Genomic DNA, 16,753 nt, shown 5'->3' with positions numbered 1-16,753 from the left:
TACACTGAGTGACACTGCCAGGGGCGGACGGGGACACTGCGAGTGACAGTGCCCAGGCGAGGGTGGCACTGCCCGGGGGGGGGTAACGATGGGGGACACCGGGGGTGGCGCTGCCCGGGCAGGGGGTGGCACAGCCGGTGCCAGGGCCTGGGGGCTTCACTGGAGACACTGCGGGTGCCAGGGTGGGGCTGGGGGATGTTCGGGGGGATTTGGGGGTGCCAGGGGGGTACCAGGGGGGCTGGGTGGCGTCCGGGCCTGGCACAGGGCGGTGCCAGCTCCAGGTGCCCCTCGCCAGGTACGGGAAGCGCGTGGCCGACGTCAAGGAGTGCCGGGAGCACGCGGCGGCGCACAGGTGCGGGTTTGGGGGGTCCCGGGGGGTTTGGGGGGTCCTGGGGTCTTTGGGGGGCTGGGGGGGTTTGGGGCCATGGGAGATCCCAGAGCACCCCAAACCCGGGGGGGTCCCGGGGGGTTTGGGGCCATGGGAGATCCCAGAGCACCCCAAACCCGGGGGGTTCCGGGGGATTTGGGGGGTCCTGGGGTCTTTGGGGGTCCCGGGGTGTTTGGGACCATGGGCACCCAGAGCACCCTAAACCCGGGGGGTTCCTGGGGGATTTGGGGGTCCCGGGGGGTCTCGGGCCATGGGCACCCAGAGCACCCAAACCCGGGGGGTTCCTGGGGGGTTTGGGGGGTCCTGGGGGGTTTGGGGTCCCTGAGGGTGTCCGGGGGGTTTGGGGCCATGGGAGATCCCAGAGCACCCCAAACCCGGGGGTTCCTGGGGGGGGGTCTCTCCCCGGTTTCACCCACATCGCCCCCTTTGCCCTTCGCTGTCCCCTGGGGGTGTCTGGGGGGGTCTCCGGGGTGACCCCGGCCGTGACCCCCCCCTTGTCCCCATCCTGACGCCCCCAAATCCCCTCAACCCTTCCCCCATCCCCATGAGGACCACCCCTGATTCCTGTGCTGGCTCCTGTCCCCTCCTTGTGTCCCCTCCTGTCCCCGCCCCGGGTCCCCCCGACCCCAGAGACCCCCGGGGACCCCCAAACGCCCCCAAAGCCCCCCAAATTCCCCCTGTGCCCCCCAGCCGGCGCTGCACCGGGGCCGCCGCTCGTTCCTGCGCGGGGCCGTGCGGGAGCTGGCGGCGCTGCTGGAGGATCAGCCCGGCCTGCTCGGACCCAAGGTGCGGATTTGGGGCGATTTTGGGGGGATTTTGGGAATTTGGGGGGTTTATGGGGGATTTGGGGGGATTTTGGGGGGTTTATGGGGGATTTGGGGGAGATTTTGGGGGGTTTATGGGGATTTGGGGCGATTTTGGGGGATTTGAGGAAGTTTTGGGGGGGTTTTTGAGATGTTTAGGGGGGATTTTGAGGGGACATTTGTGAGATTTTGGGGGATTTTGGGGGGTTTGGGGGGAATTTCAAGGGATTTGAGAGATTTGGGGGGCATTTGAGACATTTGGGGGGATATGGGGGGATTTTGGGGAATTTGGGGGGGATTTGGGGGGTTTATGGGGGATTTGGGGGGGTTTATGGGGATTTGGGGGTGATTTTGGGAGGATTTGAGGAAGTTTTGGGGGGATTTTGAGGAAATTTTGGGAGATGCTTGGGGGCTTAAGGGGGGGGTTTGAGATGTTTAGGGGGGATTTTGAGGGGACATTTGTGAGATTTTGGGGGGGGTTTCAGAGATTTAGAGGGGATTCGGGGAGATTTTGGGGGGATTTGGGGGGAATTTCAAGGGGATTTGAGAGATTTTGGGGGGCATTTGAGACATTTGGGGGGATTTGGGGGAATTTTGGGAGCGTTTGAGGAAATTTGGGGGATTTTGGAGGGGATTTTGGGGGGATTTGAGGAAATTTTGGGAAAGATTTTGAGAAAGATTTTGGGGGGGCTTAGGGGGGATTTTGAGATATTTGGGAGTGGATTTGGGGAGATTTTGGGGGCATTTGGGAAAGATTTTGGGGATTTAAGGGGGATTTTGAGGGGGATTTGAGGAAATTTTCGGGGCATTTTGGAGGTTTTGGGGGATTTTGGGAGACTTAGGGGAGATTTGGGACACCCGAGAGATTTTGGGGGATTTTGAGGTGCGTTTGTGAGATTTTGGGTGCATTTGGGAAATTTTTTGAGGGATTGAGAGGTTTTGGGGGGATTCGGGGAGATTTTGGGGGATTCAGGGAGATTTTGGGGAGGATTTTGGGGGAGGATTTGGGAGCTTTTGGGTGGGTTTTGAGGGGCGTTTGAGAGAGAATTTTGGGGGCGTTTCAGAGACTTTGGGGCTTTTTGTGAGATTTTGGAGGATTTTAAGAGATTTTGGGGGATTCGCGAAGATTTTGGGGAGATTTGGGAGGGGAATTTCGGGAGATTTTGCGGGGGGATTCTGGGAGGTTTTGGGGGAAATTTCGGGAGATTTTGGGGGGATTCTGGAGGTTTTGGACGCATTTGGGAGATTTTGGGGGGTCCCGACCCCCTTGCCGCCCCCTCAGGCCCTGCTGGTGTTCGTGGCGCTGTCGCTGTGTCGCGACGAGGTGAGCTGGCTGTCGCGACATGCCGAGCACGTGACCAAGAGCAAGAACCCCGAGGACTTCAGCGACAGGTGGGGACCGGGAGGGGACCCCCCGGATTTGGGGGGGGGTCAGCGATTTTTGGGGTGTTCGGGGGGCACTGGGTGGATTTTTTTTGGGGGGGGGGGTTCCTTGTGGGTTTCTGAGGACGTTCAGAGGTTTTTTGGGGGGGGTTCGAGAGTTTTGGGTGGGTTCAGGAATTTTGGGGGCGTTTGGGGGGGCACTGGCTGGGTTCAGGAATTTTGGGGGGCACTGGGTGGATTTTGGGGGGGTCCTTGTGGGGTTCTGAGGACGTTGAGAGGATTTGGGTGTGTTCAGGAGTTTCGGGTGTTTTCAGAAGTTTTGGGGTGATTTGGGGGGTTCGGGATTTTTGGGTGGATTCGGGGGTCACTGGGGGGGGGTTCGAGGGGGTTCAGGGTGGGGCTCTGAGGATGTCCAGAGATTTTGGGGGTGTTCGGGAGATTTGGGTGGGTTCGGGGGGCACTGGGGGGGTTCAGGAGATTTGGTGGGTTCGGGGGGCACTGGGGGGGTTCAGAGTTCCGGGCTCGCTCGGGGGGTCCCTGCTGCCCCCCGGGGGGTCTCTCTGACCGCCCCCCGCCCCGGCGCAGCCGCCTGGCGGAGCTGCTCTTCGCGCTGGAGCAGCTGCGGGCCCTGGTGCGGCGGCCACCTGCGGCTCCTGCGCCGCTACCACCGGCACTACCTGGCCCGCTTCGACGCCCTCGTGCTCAGCGACGTCATCCAGGTACCCCCGGGGGGTCCCCTGAGCCCCCCTGAGCCCCCTGGGGGTCCCCTGAGCCCCCTGAGCCCCCTGAGCCCCGCTGTGCCCGCAGAACCTCTCGGTGTGCCCCGAGGAGGAGTCGGTGATCCTCTCGTCCTTCGTCAGCTCCCTCTCGGCTCTGGCTGGCCAAGGAAGGTGCGGGTTTGTCCCATCCCGGCCCGCATTGTCCCCTCACCCGTGTGGCCGGTGCCACCCCAGCTCGGTGTCCCCCTTGTCCCGGGAGCTCTGGGACAATCCCGGGCGCCGGTCCCCTGCGGTGGCACTGCCACCCCCAGCCCTGTCCCCGTGTCCCCTCTGTCCCCGCAGTGGATGAGCAGGAGCAGTTCGACTTCACCGCGCTGCGCCTGGACTGGTTCCGGCTCCAGGTGCTGGCACTGTCCCTGTCCCCATGTCCCCATGTCCCTGTCCCTGTCCCAGTCTCCACCCTTGTCCCCATCCCGTGCCAATCCCATTCCTCCCCTGTCCCTGCTGTTCCCAAACTTGTCCCCCTGTCCCTGTCCCCACCATTGTCCCCATGTCCCTGCTGTCCCCATGTCCCCTGAGCCCGATCCTGTCCCTGCTGTCCCTTCCCCTGTCCCCATCTTTGTCCCCCTGACCCTGATGCTGTCCCCATGGCTGTCCCCATGTCCCCCGTCCCTGTCCCCATGGCTGTCCCCTGGCTGTCCCCATGTCCCCGTCCCTGTCCCCATGGCTGTCCCCTGGCTGTCCCCATGTCCCTGTCCCTGTCCCCATGGCTGTCCCCTGGCTGTCCCCATGTCCCCGTCCCTGTCCCCATGGCTGTCCCCTGGCTGTCCCCATGTCCCCGTCCCTGTCCCCATGGCTGTCCCCCTGGCTGTCCCCATGTCCCTGTCCCTGTCCCCATGGCTGTCCCCTGGCTGTCCCCATGTCCCTGTCCCTGTCCCCATGGCTGTCCCCTGGCTGTCCCCATGTCCCTGTCCCTGTCCCCATGGCTGTCCCCTGGCTGTCCCCATGTCCCTGTCCCTGTCCCCATGGCTGTCCCCTGGCTGTCCCCATGTCCCTGTCCCTGTCCCCATGGCTGTCCCCCTGGCTGTCCCCATGTCCCTGTCCCAGCCCCCATGGCTGTCCCCATGTCCCTGTCCCTGTCCCCATGGCTGTCCCCTGGCTGTCCCCATGTCCCTGTCCCTGTCCCCATGGCTGTCCCCTGGCTGTCCCAGGCCTACACGAGCGTGGCCAAGGCCGCGCTGCCGCTGAGCTCCAACGCTGACGTTGGCCGTGCCATGAGCCTGGTGGTGTTCCACACGCGCCTGCTGGACCGGCCCGAGGAGCTGCTGGACGAGACCTCCGACCTGTCCCCACCTCTGGTGAGCCCCTGTCCCTGTCCCCGTCTCCGTCCCTGTCCCCATCCCTGTCCCCATCCCTGTCCCCATCCCTGTCCCCTCCTGTCCCCAGTTTCTATCCCCGTCCCCTGGAGCGGATGTTCTCAGTGTCCTCTGTCCCCATCCCTGTCCCCATCCCTGTCCCTGACCCTGCTGGCCCTGTCCCTGTCCCTGTCCCCCTCTGTGTCCCTGTCCCCTGGAGCGGATGTTCTCAGTGTCCCCTGACCCTGCTGACCCTGTCCCTGTCCCCCTCTGTGTCCCTGTCCCCATCTGTGTCCCTGTCCCCAGTTTCTACCCCCGTCCCCTGGAGCGGATGTTCTCAGTGTCCCCTGACCCTGTCCTGTCCCCCATCCCTGTCCCCCTCTGTGTCCCTGTCCCCATCTGTGTCCCTGTCCCCAGTTTCTACCCCCGTCCCCTGGAGCGGATGTTCTCGGTGTCCCCTGTCCCCATCCCTGTCCCCTCCTGTCCCCAGTTTCTACCCCCGTCCCCTGGAGCGGATGTTCCCAGTGTCCCCTGACCCTGCTGGCCCTGTCCCTGTCCCCATCTGTGTCCCTGTCCCCAGTTTCTACCCCCGTCCCCTGGAGCGGATGTTCCCAGTGTCCCCTGACCCTGCTGGCCCTGTCCCTGTCCCCATCTGTGTCCCTGTCCCCAGTTTCTACCCCCGTCCCCTGGAGCGGATGTTCTCAGTGTCCCCTGTCCCCATCCCTGTCCCTGCTGACCCTGTCCCTGTCCCATCCCTGTCCCCATCTGTGTCCCTGTCCCAGTTTCTACCCCCGTCCCCTGGAGCGGATGTTCGCGCAGACGCTGGAACGAGCCGTCCATGCTGCGTTTCGCCATCGCCTTCCCCTGCTCTGCGCCCACTTCTCGCGCTGCCAGCACCCCATGTGCCCCGAGGAGGTGGGTGACACCTGGGGGGGGTTTGGGGGGTCCCCCAGCCCCGTCCCCAGCTCTGAGGGGCGCCCTGTCCCCCCAGTACCCCCAGCTGGATGGCGGCGGCGCTGGGGCTGTGCCACAAGTTCCTGGAGGAGCTGGCGCGGGTGGGCAGCGGCTGCGTCCTGGACGCCTGCGCCGAGCAGCACAACCTGAGCCAGCAGGTCTGGGGGTCTGGGGGGTCTGGACCTCTGGGGGGCTCGGGGGAGTCCGGGCGGTCCGGGACTTTGAGAGGAATTGGTGACCCTTGGGGCCTTCAGGACCTTTGGGGTCTTGGTGGCCTTTGGGGTCTCCAGGACCTTTGGGGTCTCCAGGACTTTTGGGGGTTTCAGGACCTTTAAGGTCTAAGTGGACTTTGGGGTCGTCAGGACCTTTGGGATCTTGGTGGCCTTTGAGATCTCCAGGACCTTTGGGGTCTCCAGGACTTTTGGGGGTTTCAGGATCTTTGGGGTCTTGGTGGACTTTGGGGGCTCCAGGACCTTTAGGGACTCCAGAACCTCTGGAGGCTCCAGCACCTTTGGGGGTTCACTGGCCTTTGGGGTCCCCACACCTTCAGGATCCCTCTGCCTTTTGGGGTGTCCACCACCTCGAGGTCTCCATCAGCCTGAGGATCTCTGTGGCCTTTGGGGTCTTCAGAACCTCTGGGGTCTCTGTGGCCATCAGGCTCTCCATGGCCTCTCTGTCCCTTCGTCCCCATGTCCCCACCAAACCCTCGGGATGGGGAAGTTCCTCCATGGGGGCCGAACCTGGTGGGACATCCCCTGACCCAGCCTTGGGGATGGTGGCCCGTGGCCATGGTGGCTCCATTTGGGGTGTCCCCATGACCCTGTCCCCATGTCCCCATGTCCCCATGACCCTGTCCCCATGTCCCCACGCCCCTGTCCCCGCCCCACAGCTCCTCCCCAAGCACTGTGCAGCCACCATCAGCAGAGCCCGCGTCAAGAAAACCCCGAAGCAGCCGCCCCGCAAGGGGGACCCCCAAAGGGACAAACCGGGGACAGAGAGCCACCGGCGGGACCGGACCCTGACCACCAAGTGAGCGCCGCCCGGGGGAGGGACTGTCCCCACGGGGTCACGGTTCTGGGGACTTTGGTGGTCTCCAGAACCTCTGGGGGCTCAGTGCCTTTGGGGGCTTCAGAACCTCTGTGGGCTCAGTGGATTTGGGGGGCTTCAGGACCTTTGGGCTCTTGGTGGTCTTGGTGGCCTTTGGGGTCTCCAGGACCTTTGGGCTCTTGGTGGCCTTTGGGGTCTTGGTGGCCTTTGGGGTCTTGGTGGCCTCTGGGGTCTTCAGGAGCTCACCTGAAGCCACCAGAGCTTGGGTGTGGCGTGGGGACATTGTGTGATTGTCCCGACGGGGTCCTACCGTGATTGTCCCCATGGATTGTCCCCACGGGGTCACACCATGACTGTCCCCCAGCATGGACAAGCTGCACCTGACCCTGGCCGAGCTGTCCCTGAGCCTCAACCACGTCCCCAACTTCACCGTCTTTGGGCACACGGTGACACCGGCCGAGTACCTGAGCAGCCACCTGGAGGCGCGCCTGACCAAGTGGGGACACGTGGGGCTGAGGGGGACACGTGGGGCCAAGGGGACATGCAGGGCTGAGGGGACACGCTGGGGACACGCTGTGGACATGCTGGGGACACGTGGGGCCAAGGAGACACATGGGGCTGTGGGGGCACGCTGGGGACATGCTGTGGACATGCTGGGGACATGCAGGGCCGAGGGGACACGGGCGGCTGAGGGGACACGCTGGGGCCACACAGGGCCAAGGGAACATGGGGGGCTGAGGGGACACGCTGGGGCCATGCTGGGGCCATGCTGGGGACACGTGGGGCTGAGGGGACATGTAGGGCTGAGGGGGCAACGTGGGGCTGAGGGGACGCATTGGGGACACACGGGACTGAGGGGACACACTTTGAACAGGCCGCAGACATGCCGGGGACATGTGGGACCGAGGGACACACTGGGGACATGTAGGGCCAAGGGGACACGCCAGGGACAAGCTGGGCACACACTGGGGACATGTAGGGCCAAGGGGACACGCGGGGTCGATGAGGCACGCTGGGACACACGGGGCGAGGGGACACGCCTGAGGACACACCGGGGACACGCAGGGCCGAGGTGACACCCTGCGCGTCCCTCACGGTCCCCATGTCCCCGCAGGGCCATCGTGGCCATGGCCGGGTACAGCCAGGCCTCGCAGGAGGTGGCGCGGCCCTCGGAGGTGCTGGCGGGGCTGGGCGCCTACATGGGGCTGGTGCAGCGCCTGGGACACCTGGTGGCCCTGGACACGGCGCGGCTGCTGCGGACGGTGCTGCTGCAGCAGAGCCACCCCGCGACGGCAGCGGGCAGCTCACACTGACCGCCATCTACACCAACTGGTCAGTGACACCGTGGGGACATGGGGACAGGGTCACCCATAGGGGCTGGGGACATGGGACAGGGTGGCAGGGTCACTGTGGGACAGGCAGCCCACGCTGACCGCCATCTACACCGACTGGTCAGTGACACCGTGGGGACATGGGGACAGGGTCACCCATAGGGGCTGGGGACATGGGGACAGGGTGGCAGGGTCACTGTGGGACAGGCAGCCCACGCTGACCGCCATCTACACCGACTGGTCAGTGACACCGTGGGGACATGGGGACATGGGGACATGGGACATGGGACAGGCAGTGAGCAGCCCACGCTGACCGCCATCTACACCGAGTGGTCAGTGACACCGTGGGGACATGGGGACATGGGGACCATGGGGACATGGGACAGGCAGCGGGCAGCCCACGCTGACCGCCATCTACACCGACTGGTCAGTGACACCAAGAGCTGGGGACATGGAGACAGGGTCACCCATAGGGGCTGGGGACATGGGGAGAGGGTGGCAGGGTCACTGTGGGACAGGCAGCGGGCAGCCCACGCTGACCGCCATCTACACCGAGTGGTCAGTGACACCAAGGGCTGGGGACATGGGGACAGCGTCACCCATAGGGGCTGGGGACATGGGGACAGGGTGGTGGCAGCACGGATACGGGTGGAATTGCTGTGGGTGACCTTGCCATGGCTGACATTGCTGTGGGTGACAGTGCCATAGGTGACACTCCCGTAGGTGACACTGCCCAGGGTGACACTGCCGTAGTGACAGGTGACAGTGCCGCAGGTGACAGCGGTGTCCCCACAGGTACCTGGAGGCGCTGCTGCGCCAGGCCAGCACCGGGGCCGTGCTCCTGTCCCCGGCCCTCCAGGCCTTCACCACGGTGCCCCGCGAGGAGCAGCCCCCGTTCAGCGCCGCCGAGTTCTCCGACGTCTCAGGTGGGCTGGGGGTCTTGGAGGGGTGGCTGTCACCTCCTGTCCCCCCCAGTGTCCCCACCTGTCCCCACCTGTCCCCTCTGCAGAGATGCGGGCGCTGGCCGAGCTCATCGGGCCCTACGGGATGAGGTTCCTGAGCGAGAACCTGATGTGGCACGTGGGGTCCCAGGTGGCAGAGCTGAAGGTACGGGGACAGGGACAGGGGATGGCGACAGGGGACAGGGGACAGGGGACAGGGGACAGGGGACAGGGGACGGGGGATGGGGACAGGGACAGGGGACACATCCTAGTGCCACCCCAACCCTGTACCTGCCTGCCCCTTGGAATGGTGGGAGATGCCAGGTCCCCCAATGTCCCCAGTGTCCCCAATGTCCCCAGTGTCCCCAGTATCCCCAATGTCCCCAATGTCCCCCAATGTCCCAGTGTCCCAGTATCCCCAATGTCCCCAGTATCCCCAATGTCCCCAATGTCCCCAGTGTCCCCCAGTGTCCTCAGTGTCCCCAGTATCCCCAAATGACCCCCAGTGTCCCGAGTGTCCCCAGTGTCCCCAGTGTCCCCAATGTCCCCAGCATCCCCAATGACCCCCAGTGTCCCCCAGTGTCCCAGTATCCCCAGTGTCCCCAATGTCCCCAGTGGTCCCCAGTGTCCCAGTATCCCCAGTGTCCCAGTGTCCCAATGTCCCCCAGTGTCCCAGTGTCCCAATGTCCCCCAGTGTCCCAGTATCCCCAATGTCCCCCAGTGTCCCCAGCATCCTCAGTGTCCCCCAGTGTCCCCCAGTGTCCTCAGTGTCCCCAGCATCCCCAATGTCCCCCAGTGTCCCCCAGTGTCCTCAGTGTCCCCAGTATCCCCAATGACCCCCAGTGTCCCGAGTGTCCCCAGTGTCCCCAGTGTCCCCAATGTTCCCAGCATCCCCAGTGTCCCCAGCATCCCCAGTGTCCCCAGTGGTGTCCCCATGTCCCCGCAGAAGCTGGTGGTGGAGAACATGGACACGCTGGTGCAGCTGCGCTGCTGCCGGGCCGAGCAGAGGCCGGCGCTGCTGCCCCGCCTGAGCTGTGAGTGGCACAGGGGGTGGCACAGGGGGGGTGGCACACAGGGGTGTCACCCGTGTCACCCCGCTGTCCCCCGCGTGTCCCCACAGCGGCCGAGAACGTCCTGAAGCGCATGACCATCATCGGGGAGATCCTGAGCTTCCGCGCCATGGCCCAGCAGGGCCTGCGGGAGGTGGGACCCCCCCATGGGACCCCCCCGGGGAACCCCCAGACCCTGGGACACCCCTGAGGCACCCCCAGATGCTGGGATCCCCCCCCAGGACACCCCCCAGACCCTGGGATCCCTCCAGGACACCCATTTGGGGACACAGGACCCTCCTCATTTGGGGACACAGGACCCCCCTCATTTGGGGACACAGGATCCCCATTTGGGGACACAGTCCCTCCATTTTGGGGTCCCAGCACCCCCCATTTTGGGGCCCAGGACCCCCTGACCCCCTGCCCGCCCCCCAGGTGTTCTCCCAGCACTGCCCGTTCCTGATGGGCCCCATCGAGTGCCTGGCGGACGTGGTGACCCCGGACACCGACATCCAGGTGGGGACGGGGACACGGGGGGGGGGGAGCTGGCATTGTGACACCGTGTGACACCGCGTGACACCGCGTGACCCCGTCCCCCTGTCCCCAGGTCACCCTGAGCATCTTCGAGCTGGCCTCGGCCGCGGGGGTCCCGTGCGAGGTGGACCCGGCGCTGGTCACGGCCCTGGCGGGGCACAGGACAGGTGCGGGGGGTCTGGGGACACCGCGGGTGGCGCTGTCACCTCCCGGGTGGTGCTGTCACCTCCTGGGTGGAGCTGTCACCGTGGGGTGGCACTGTCACCTCCCGGGTGGTGCCGTCACCTCCTGGGTGGCGCTGTCACCTCCTGGGTGGAGCTGTCACCGTGGGGTGGCACTGTCACCTCTTGGGTGGCGCTGTCACCGCGCTGTCCCCTCGGCAGAGGCCGTGTCCCCCGAGGAGGATTACAAGGTGTCCTGCCTGCTCCTGGTGTTCGTGGCCGTGTCCCTGCCCCTGCTGGCCGCTGACCCCGCGTCCCTCTACAACCCCGAGCTGGACGGTGAGGGGGGCAGTGACCCTGTGTCCCTTTGTGTCCCCTTTGTGTCCCCTTTGTGTCCCCTGTGTGTCCCTTTGTGTCCCCTTTGTGTCCCCTGTGTCCCTTTGTGTCCCCTGTGTCCCTTTGTGTCCCCTTTGTGTCCCTTTGTGTCCCCTGTGTCCCTTTGTGTCCCCTTTGTGTCCCCTGTGTCCCTTTGTGTCCCATGTCCCTGTGTCCCCCTGTCCCCTGTGTCCCTGTCCTCATGTCCCCATGTCCCCAGGGTCTCTCTGTGTGTCCCCATGTCCCCCTGTCGCTGTGTCCTCAGTGTCCCCAGTGTCCTTGCGCCCCTGTGTCCTCATGTCCCCATGTCCCCTGTCCCCATGTCCCTGTGTGTCCCCACGTCCCTCTGTGTGCCCCCATGTCCCCATGCTGGCAGTTCTCACTGTCCCATTGTCACAGCAGAAGGTTTGGGGGGGACACCGGGACTGTCACCAAGGGAGGTGGCACTGTGGAGACTCTGGGTTGTCCCAACATTCCCGTACCCCCATCACCTTCCTGTGTCCCCAACATTTGAGTGTCCCCAACACCTTTCCGTGTCCCCAAGCCCTCCCCATGTCCCAGCCTTCCCGAATCCCCGATTTTCCCGTGTCCCCCCCTTCACTGACTCCCACCCGTGTCCCCCCGATGTCCCCGCGGTGTCCCCAGGCCACAACAACAACGTGCACTGCCTGGCCAAGGCATATCGTGCAGCTCTCGGCCGCGCTCTTCACCGTGCACGGCAAGAACATCGAGACGCACCTCAAGGAGTTCCTGCTGGTGAGCCTGGCATGGCCCTGTCCCCTCTGGGTGCACTGTCCCCTCGCTGGGGCTGGCACTGTCCCTGTGCCCTCCTGGGGCTGGCACTGTCCCTGTCCCTCTGGGGTGGCACTGTCCCCTCTGGGGTGGCACTGTCCCCTCCTTGGGGCTGGCACTGTCCCCTCTTGGGGCTGGCACTGTCCCTGTCCCGTCTGGGGTGGCACTGTCCCCTCTGAGGTGGCACTGTCCCCTCCCTGGGGCTGGCACTGTCCTGTCCCCTCCCTGGGGCTGGCACTGTCCCTGTCCCCTCTGGGGTGGCACTGTCCCCTCCCTGGGGCTGGCACTGTCCCTGTGCCCTCCTGGGGCTGGCACTGTCCCCCTCCCTGGGGCTGGCACTGTCCCTGTGCCCTCCTGGGGCTGGCACTGTCCCCTCCCTGGGGCTGGCACTGTCCCTGTCCCGTCTGGGGTGGCACTGTCCCCTCTGGGCTGGTTCTGTCCCTGCTCTCCTTGACTGGCCCTGTCCTCGACCCTGTCCCCGCTGTCCCAACTGTCCCTGTCCCCGCTGTCCCTGTGGCTGTCCCTGTGGCTGTCCCTGCTGTCCCTGCGGCTGTCCCTGCTGTCCCCCTGTCCCCGTCACTGTCCCCCCATTGTCCCCCGTGTCCCCAGCTGGCCTCCAGCAGCCTCCTGCAGCTGGCCCAGGAGCCGGACAAGGCGCGGCTGCGGAACCAGGACTCGATCGTGCTGCTGCTGCACCTGGTGGGGACCTGGGGACACCCGGGGGGACACCTGGGACACCTGGGGACACCTGGTGGGGACACCTGGTGGGGACATGGGGACACCTGGAGGACACCTGGGACACCTGGGGACACCTGGTGGGGACATGGGGACACCTGGGGGGACACCTGGGGACACCTGATGGGGACACCTGGGACACCTGGGGACACCTGGGGGACACCTGGGACACCTGGGGACACCTGGTGGGGACACCTGATGGGGACACCTGGGACACCTGGGGACACCTGGTGGGGACACCTGGTGGGGACACCTGGGGACACCTGGTGGGGACATGGGGACACTGGGGGGACACCTGGGGACACCTGATGGGGACACCTGGGAGGGACATGGGGACGCCTGGTGGGGACACCTGGGACACCTGGGGACACCTGGTGGGGACACCTGGGGACACCTGGTGGGGACATGGGGACACCTGGGGGGACACCTGGGGACACCTGGTGGGGACACCTGGGAGGGACATGGGGACACCTGATGGGGACACCTGGGACACCTGGGGACACCTGGTGGGGACACCTGGGGACACCTGGTGGGGACATGGGGACACCTGGGGGGACACCTGGGGACACCTGGTGGGGACACCTGGGAGGGACATGGGGACGCCTGGTGGAGACATCTGTGACACCTGGGGGGGACATGGGGGGAACCTGTGGACACCTAGGGGGGACACCTGGGGGGGACATGAGGGGACACCTGGGCGTGACACCTGGGGACAGGGGACACCTGGGACACCTGGCGCCCGGAGCGATTTCAATGCAAATATTGCAAATATTGCAAATATTGCAAATATTTCACCCTGAGCCGGCCCGGGGGAGCTGCAGGGGGGTCGGCAGGAGTGGAGGGGGCGCTGAGGGTCACGATGGGTGCCAATGGGTGCCGATGGGTGCCAATGGGTGCCGATGGGTGCCGATGGGTGCCGATGGGTGCCGATGGGTGCCAATGGTTGCTGATGGGTGTTTATGGGTGCCGATGGGTGCCGATGGAGCCGATGGGTGTTTATGGGTGCCGATGGGTGCCGATGGGTGTTTATGGGTGCCCCCCACCCCAAAGATCGTGGCCGAGTCGTCCTTCCTGACGCTGGACATGCTGGAGAGCTGCTTCCCGTACGTGCTGCTGCGCAACGCCTTCCGCCAGGTGTGCCGGGAGCCCCCCGGCCGGGCCCCCAGCACTGACCGGGACCCCCGGGACCCCCGGCCGGAGCCCCCAGCACTGAGCAGGACCCCTGTCCGAGCAGCATCGGGACCCCCCTCGTTCCACCCCCGAGATCCCCGCCCGATCCTCATGCCCCAAATCCCCAAATTCTTCAACCCACCCACCCACCCCCAGGACCCCCGACCCCAAATCCCCCTCCCTGTCACCCCACGACCCCCAGATCCCAAACTCTGTTCCCTCCCAGGACCCCCGGATCTCCTCCCCAAATCCCCCAACTCGCCCGCAGGACCCCCGACCCCAAATCCCCTCCCTGTCCCTCAAAATCCCTTCCTGGTCCCCCCCGTCCCTCCGAGACCCCCAAACTCTCCCCTCGCAGCCCCCCCCTCACCACTGGCTGCCCCCACCCTGTCCCCAAATGTCCCCAAGTGTCCCCAAGTGTCCCCAAATGTCCCCAAATGTCCCCATTGTCCCTCGCTGTCCCCCCGCTGCCGCCGCTGTCATTAAATCCGCTTCTCACCCCGAATTCACCTCTCGGCCGTTATTGGGGCTGCTCCCCTTGGGGGCGTTCCGGGACCCTCGGGGGGCTCTGGGGCCGTCCTGGGGTGTCCGGGGGTGTCCGGGGGGGTTCAGAACGCGTCGCCCCCCCCGATTCCCCTCGGGATTTTCCCCCCGTTCCGCTCCCGCTCCCTCCCGCCGGGGCCGTGCCTCAGTTTCCCTCCCGCCGCTCGTTGCCAGCCCCGTTCCCGCTCTCCCCACGCCCCTCCGGGTATTTTATTTTATTTTATTTTATTTTATTTTATTTTATTTTATTTTATTTTATATTTTATTTTATTTTATTTTATATTTTATTTTATATTTTATTGTATATTTTATTTTATTTTATTTTAATTTTATATTTTATTTTATTTTATATTTTATTTTTATTTTTTATATTTTATTTTATATTTTATTTTATATTTTATTGTATATTTTATTTTATTTTATTTTAATTTTATATTTTATTTTATTTTTTATTTTATATTTTATTGTATATTTTATTTTATTTTATTTTATTTTATTTTATTTTATTTTATTTTATTTTATATTTTATTGTATATTTTATTTTATTTTATTTTATTTTAATTTTATATTTTATTATATTTTATATTTTATATTTTATTTTATTTTGAAATTTTTTTAATTTTTTTTTTTTAATATTTTTTTCCCCCGCCCTCCCCGGGTATTTTCGGTGCCCCTGCCGTGCCCGGCTCGGTTCCCCTCCCGTTGCCATTCCGCGCACGGCGGCGGCTCCGGGATGAGTCACCGGCAGCGGCGGCAGCGCCCGCCGAGCCCCCCCCGAGGACCCCCCCGGGACCGAGACCCCCCCCCAAAAACCCGGCCCAAAAAGCGCCCGGCAAAAATCGCCTTAAAACAAAAAAAAAAACCCAAAAAACCAAAAGGAAAAATCTCCAAAAATGAAAATTAAACCCCCCATGAGCAGGAAGGGGGGAACGACCCCGGAGCGACCCCCCCCGTCAAAAAAACCCCAAAAACAAAAGGAAAAAACCTCAAAAATGAAAATCAGCCCCCCCCAGAGCAGCGGAGGTGCAGAACGACCCCCCTGCCAAAAAAAACCCAAAACCAAAAATACCCCAAAAATGAAAATCAAACCACTCTGAGCAGCCGGAGGCGCGGAATGAACCCCCCCCCCGCCAAAAACCCCCAAAAATAAAGGGAAAAAACCCCAAAAAAATAAAGGGAAAAAACCCCCAAAATAAAAGGAAAAACCCCCAAAAATAAAAGGAAAAACCCCAAAAATAAAAGGAAAAAACCTCAAAATCAAGGGAAAACACCCCCAAAAATTAAAAAGAAAAACCCCCAAAACCCCCCAAAAAACCCCCAAAATTCCAATCAGGTTCCCCCGAGCAGCGGGAGGTGGGGAACGAGCCCTTCGCCAAAAACCCCAAAAACAAAAGGAAAAAAACCCAAAAATAAAGGAAAAAAGCCCCCAAAATAAAAGAAAAAGGAAAAAGACCCCAAAAAAGGGGAAAAAAAAACCCCAAAAATAAAAGGAAAAAAACCCCAAAAATTCCAAATCAACCCCGCCTTGAGCAGGGAGGTGCGGAACGACCCCCCCGCCAAAAACCCCAAAAAACAAAAGGAAAAAAACCCCAAAATAAAGGAAAAAATACCCCAGAAAAAGGGAAAAACCCCAAAATAAAAGAAAAAAACCCCAAAAATAAAAGGAAAAAAACCCCAAAAATTCCAAATCACCCCCCCCCCTTGAGCAGGGAGGTGCGGAACGACCCCGGAGCGACCCCCCCCGCGCCCCCCCCGCGCTCCCCAGGGGCTCGGCCGCCCCCTCCCCGCTCCCGGCACGGCTTTAATTCCCTTTAATTCCCTTTCATTCCTCGAATAATTCCATTTATTCCCATCGATTCCCGTTTATTTCGGGCTCGTCAATCACGAGCGTTCCCGACCCCCCCGACCCCCCCCCACCCTTTTCCCGCTTTTGTCTCGCGCGCGCCCACCCGGCCCCGCCCACGGGGCCCCCCCGGGGCCGCCCCCACCCCAAAACTCTGCCCCTCCCCCCCCCCCCAAAGTTCCACCGTAAAAAAAAAAGTGAAAATTTGAAAATTTGGGGTTTTCATCAAAGCCGGAACGCGGCCGGGGAGCCCCAAAATGAGCGGGGGGAACCCAAAAGGGACACAAAGAGATTTGGGGCTCTGAGATCGGTTCGAGGGGCCCCCAAATTGAGTGGGAGACCCCCAAAAATGAGTTTGGGACCCCCGCAATCAGTGGGAGACCCCCGAAATGAGTCTGAGATCCCTGAAATCGGTTAAGGATCCCCAAATCAGTTTGAGGATCCCCAGATCAACTTGAGAACCCCGAAATGAGTTTGGGACCCCAAAATCGGTTCAGGATCCCTGAAATCAGTGTGAGGATCCCCCAAATCAGTTTGAGAACCCCAAAATGAGTTTGGGACCCCCAAAATGAGTTTGAGACCCCTAAAACCAGTTCGAGGATCCCCCAAAACCAAGTTGAGAACCCCAAA

The 16,753-nt window shown here is 62.3% G+C and overlaps 1 protein-coding gene across 1 annotated transcript; it reads left to right on the top strand.

Moving 5' to 3' along the window:
* The first annotated feature begins 88 nt into the window (after positions 1-88).
* LOC134431215 (nck-associated protein 1-like) lies at positions 89-16,095 on the top strand. The gene is given in 30 exon segments (XM_063179203.1): positions 89-104; positions 265-352; positions 1,051-1,174; positions 2,474-2,583; positions 3,160-3,214; positions 3,216-3,293; positions 3,382-3,453; positions 3,455-3,464; positions 3,636-3,694; positions 4,505-4,642; positions 4,644-4,651; positions 5,431-5,563; positions 5,640-5,654; positions 5,656-5,760; positions 6,492-6,631; positions 7,014-7,145; positions 7,764-7,948; positions 8,367-8,406; positions 8,776-8,906; positions 8,990-9,087; positions 9,868-9,955; positions 10,042-10,124; positions 10,406-10,486; positions 10,578-10,671; positions 10,888-11,004; positions 11,686-11,720; positions 11,722-11,796; positions 12,442-12,531; positions 13,618-13,859; positions 15,990-16,095. Coding segments are annotated over 30 exon segments (2,748 nt in total).
* Positions 16,096-16,753: the final 658 nt, after the last annotated feature.

The sequence above is a fragment of the Melospiza melodia genome, chromosome 31, assembly GCF_035770615.1.
Source record: "Melospiza melodia melodia isolate bMelMel2 chromosome 31, bMelMel2.pri, whole genome shotgun sequence".
Lineage (NCBI taxonomy): Eukaryota > Metazoa > Chordata > Aves > Passeriformes > Passerellidae > Melospiza > Melospiza melodia.
This window is presented reverse-complemented; position numbering and strand designations above follow the sequence as displayed.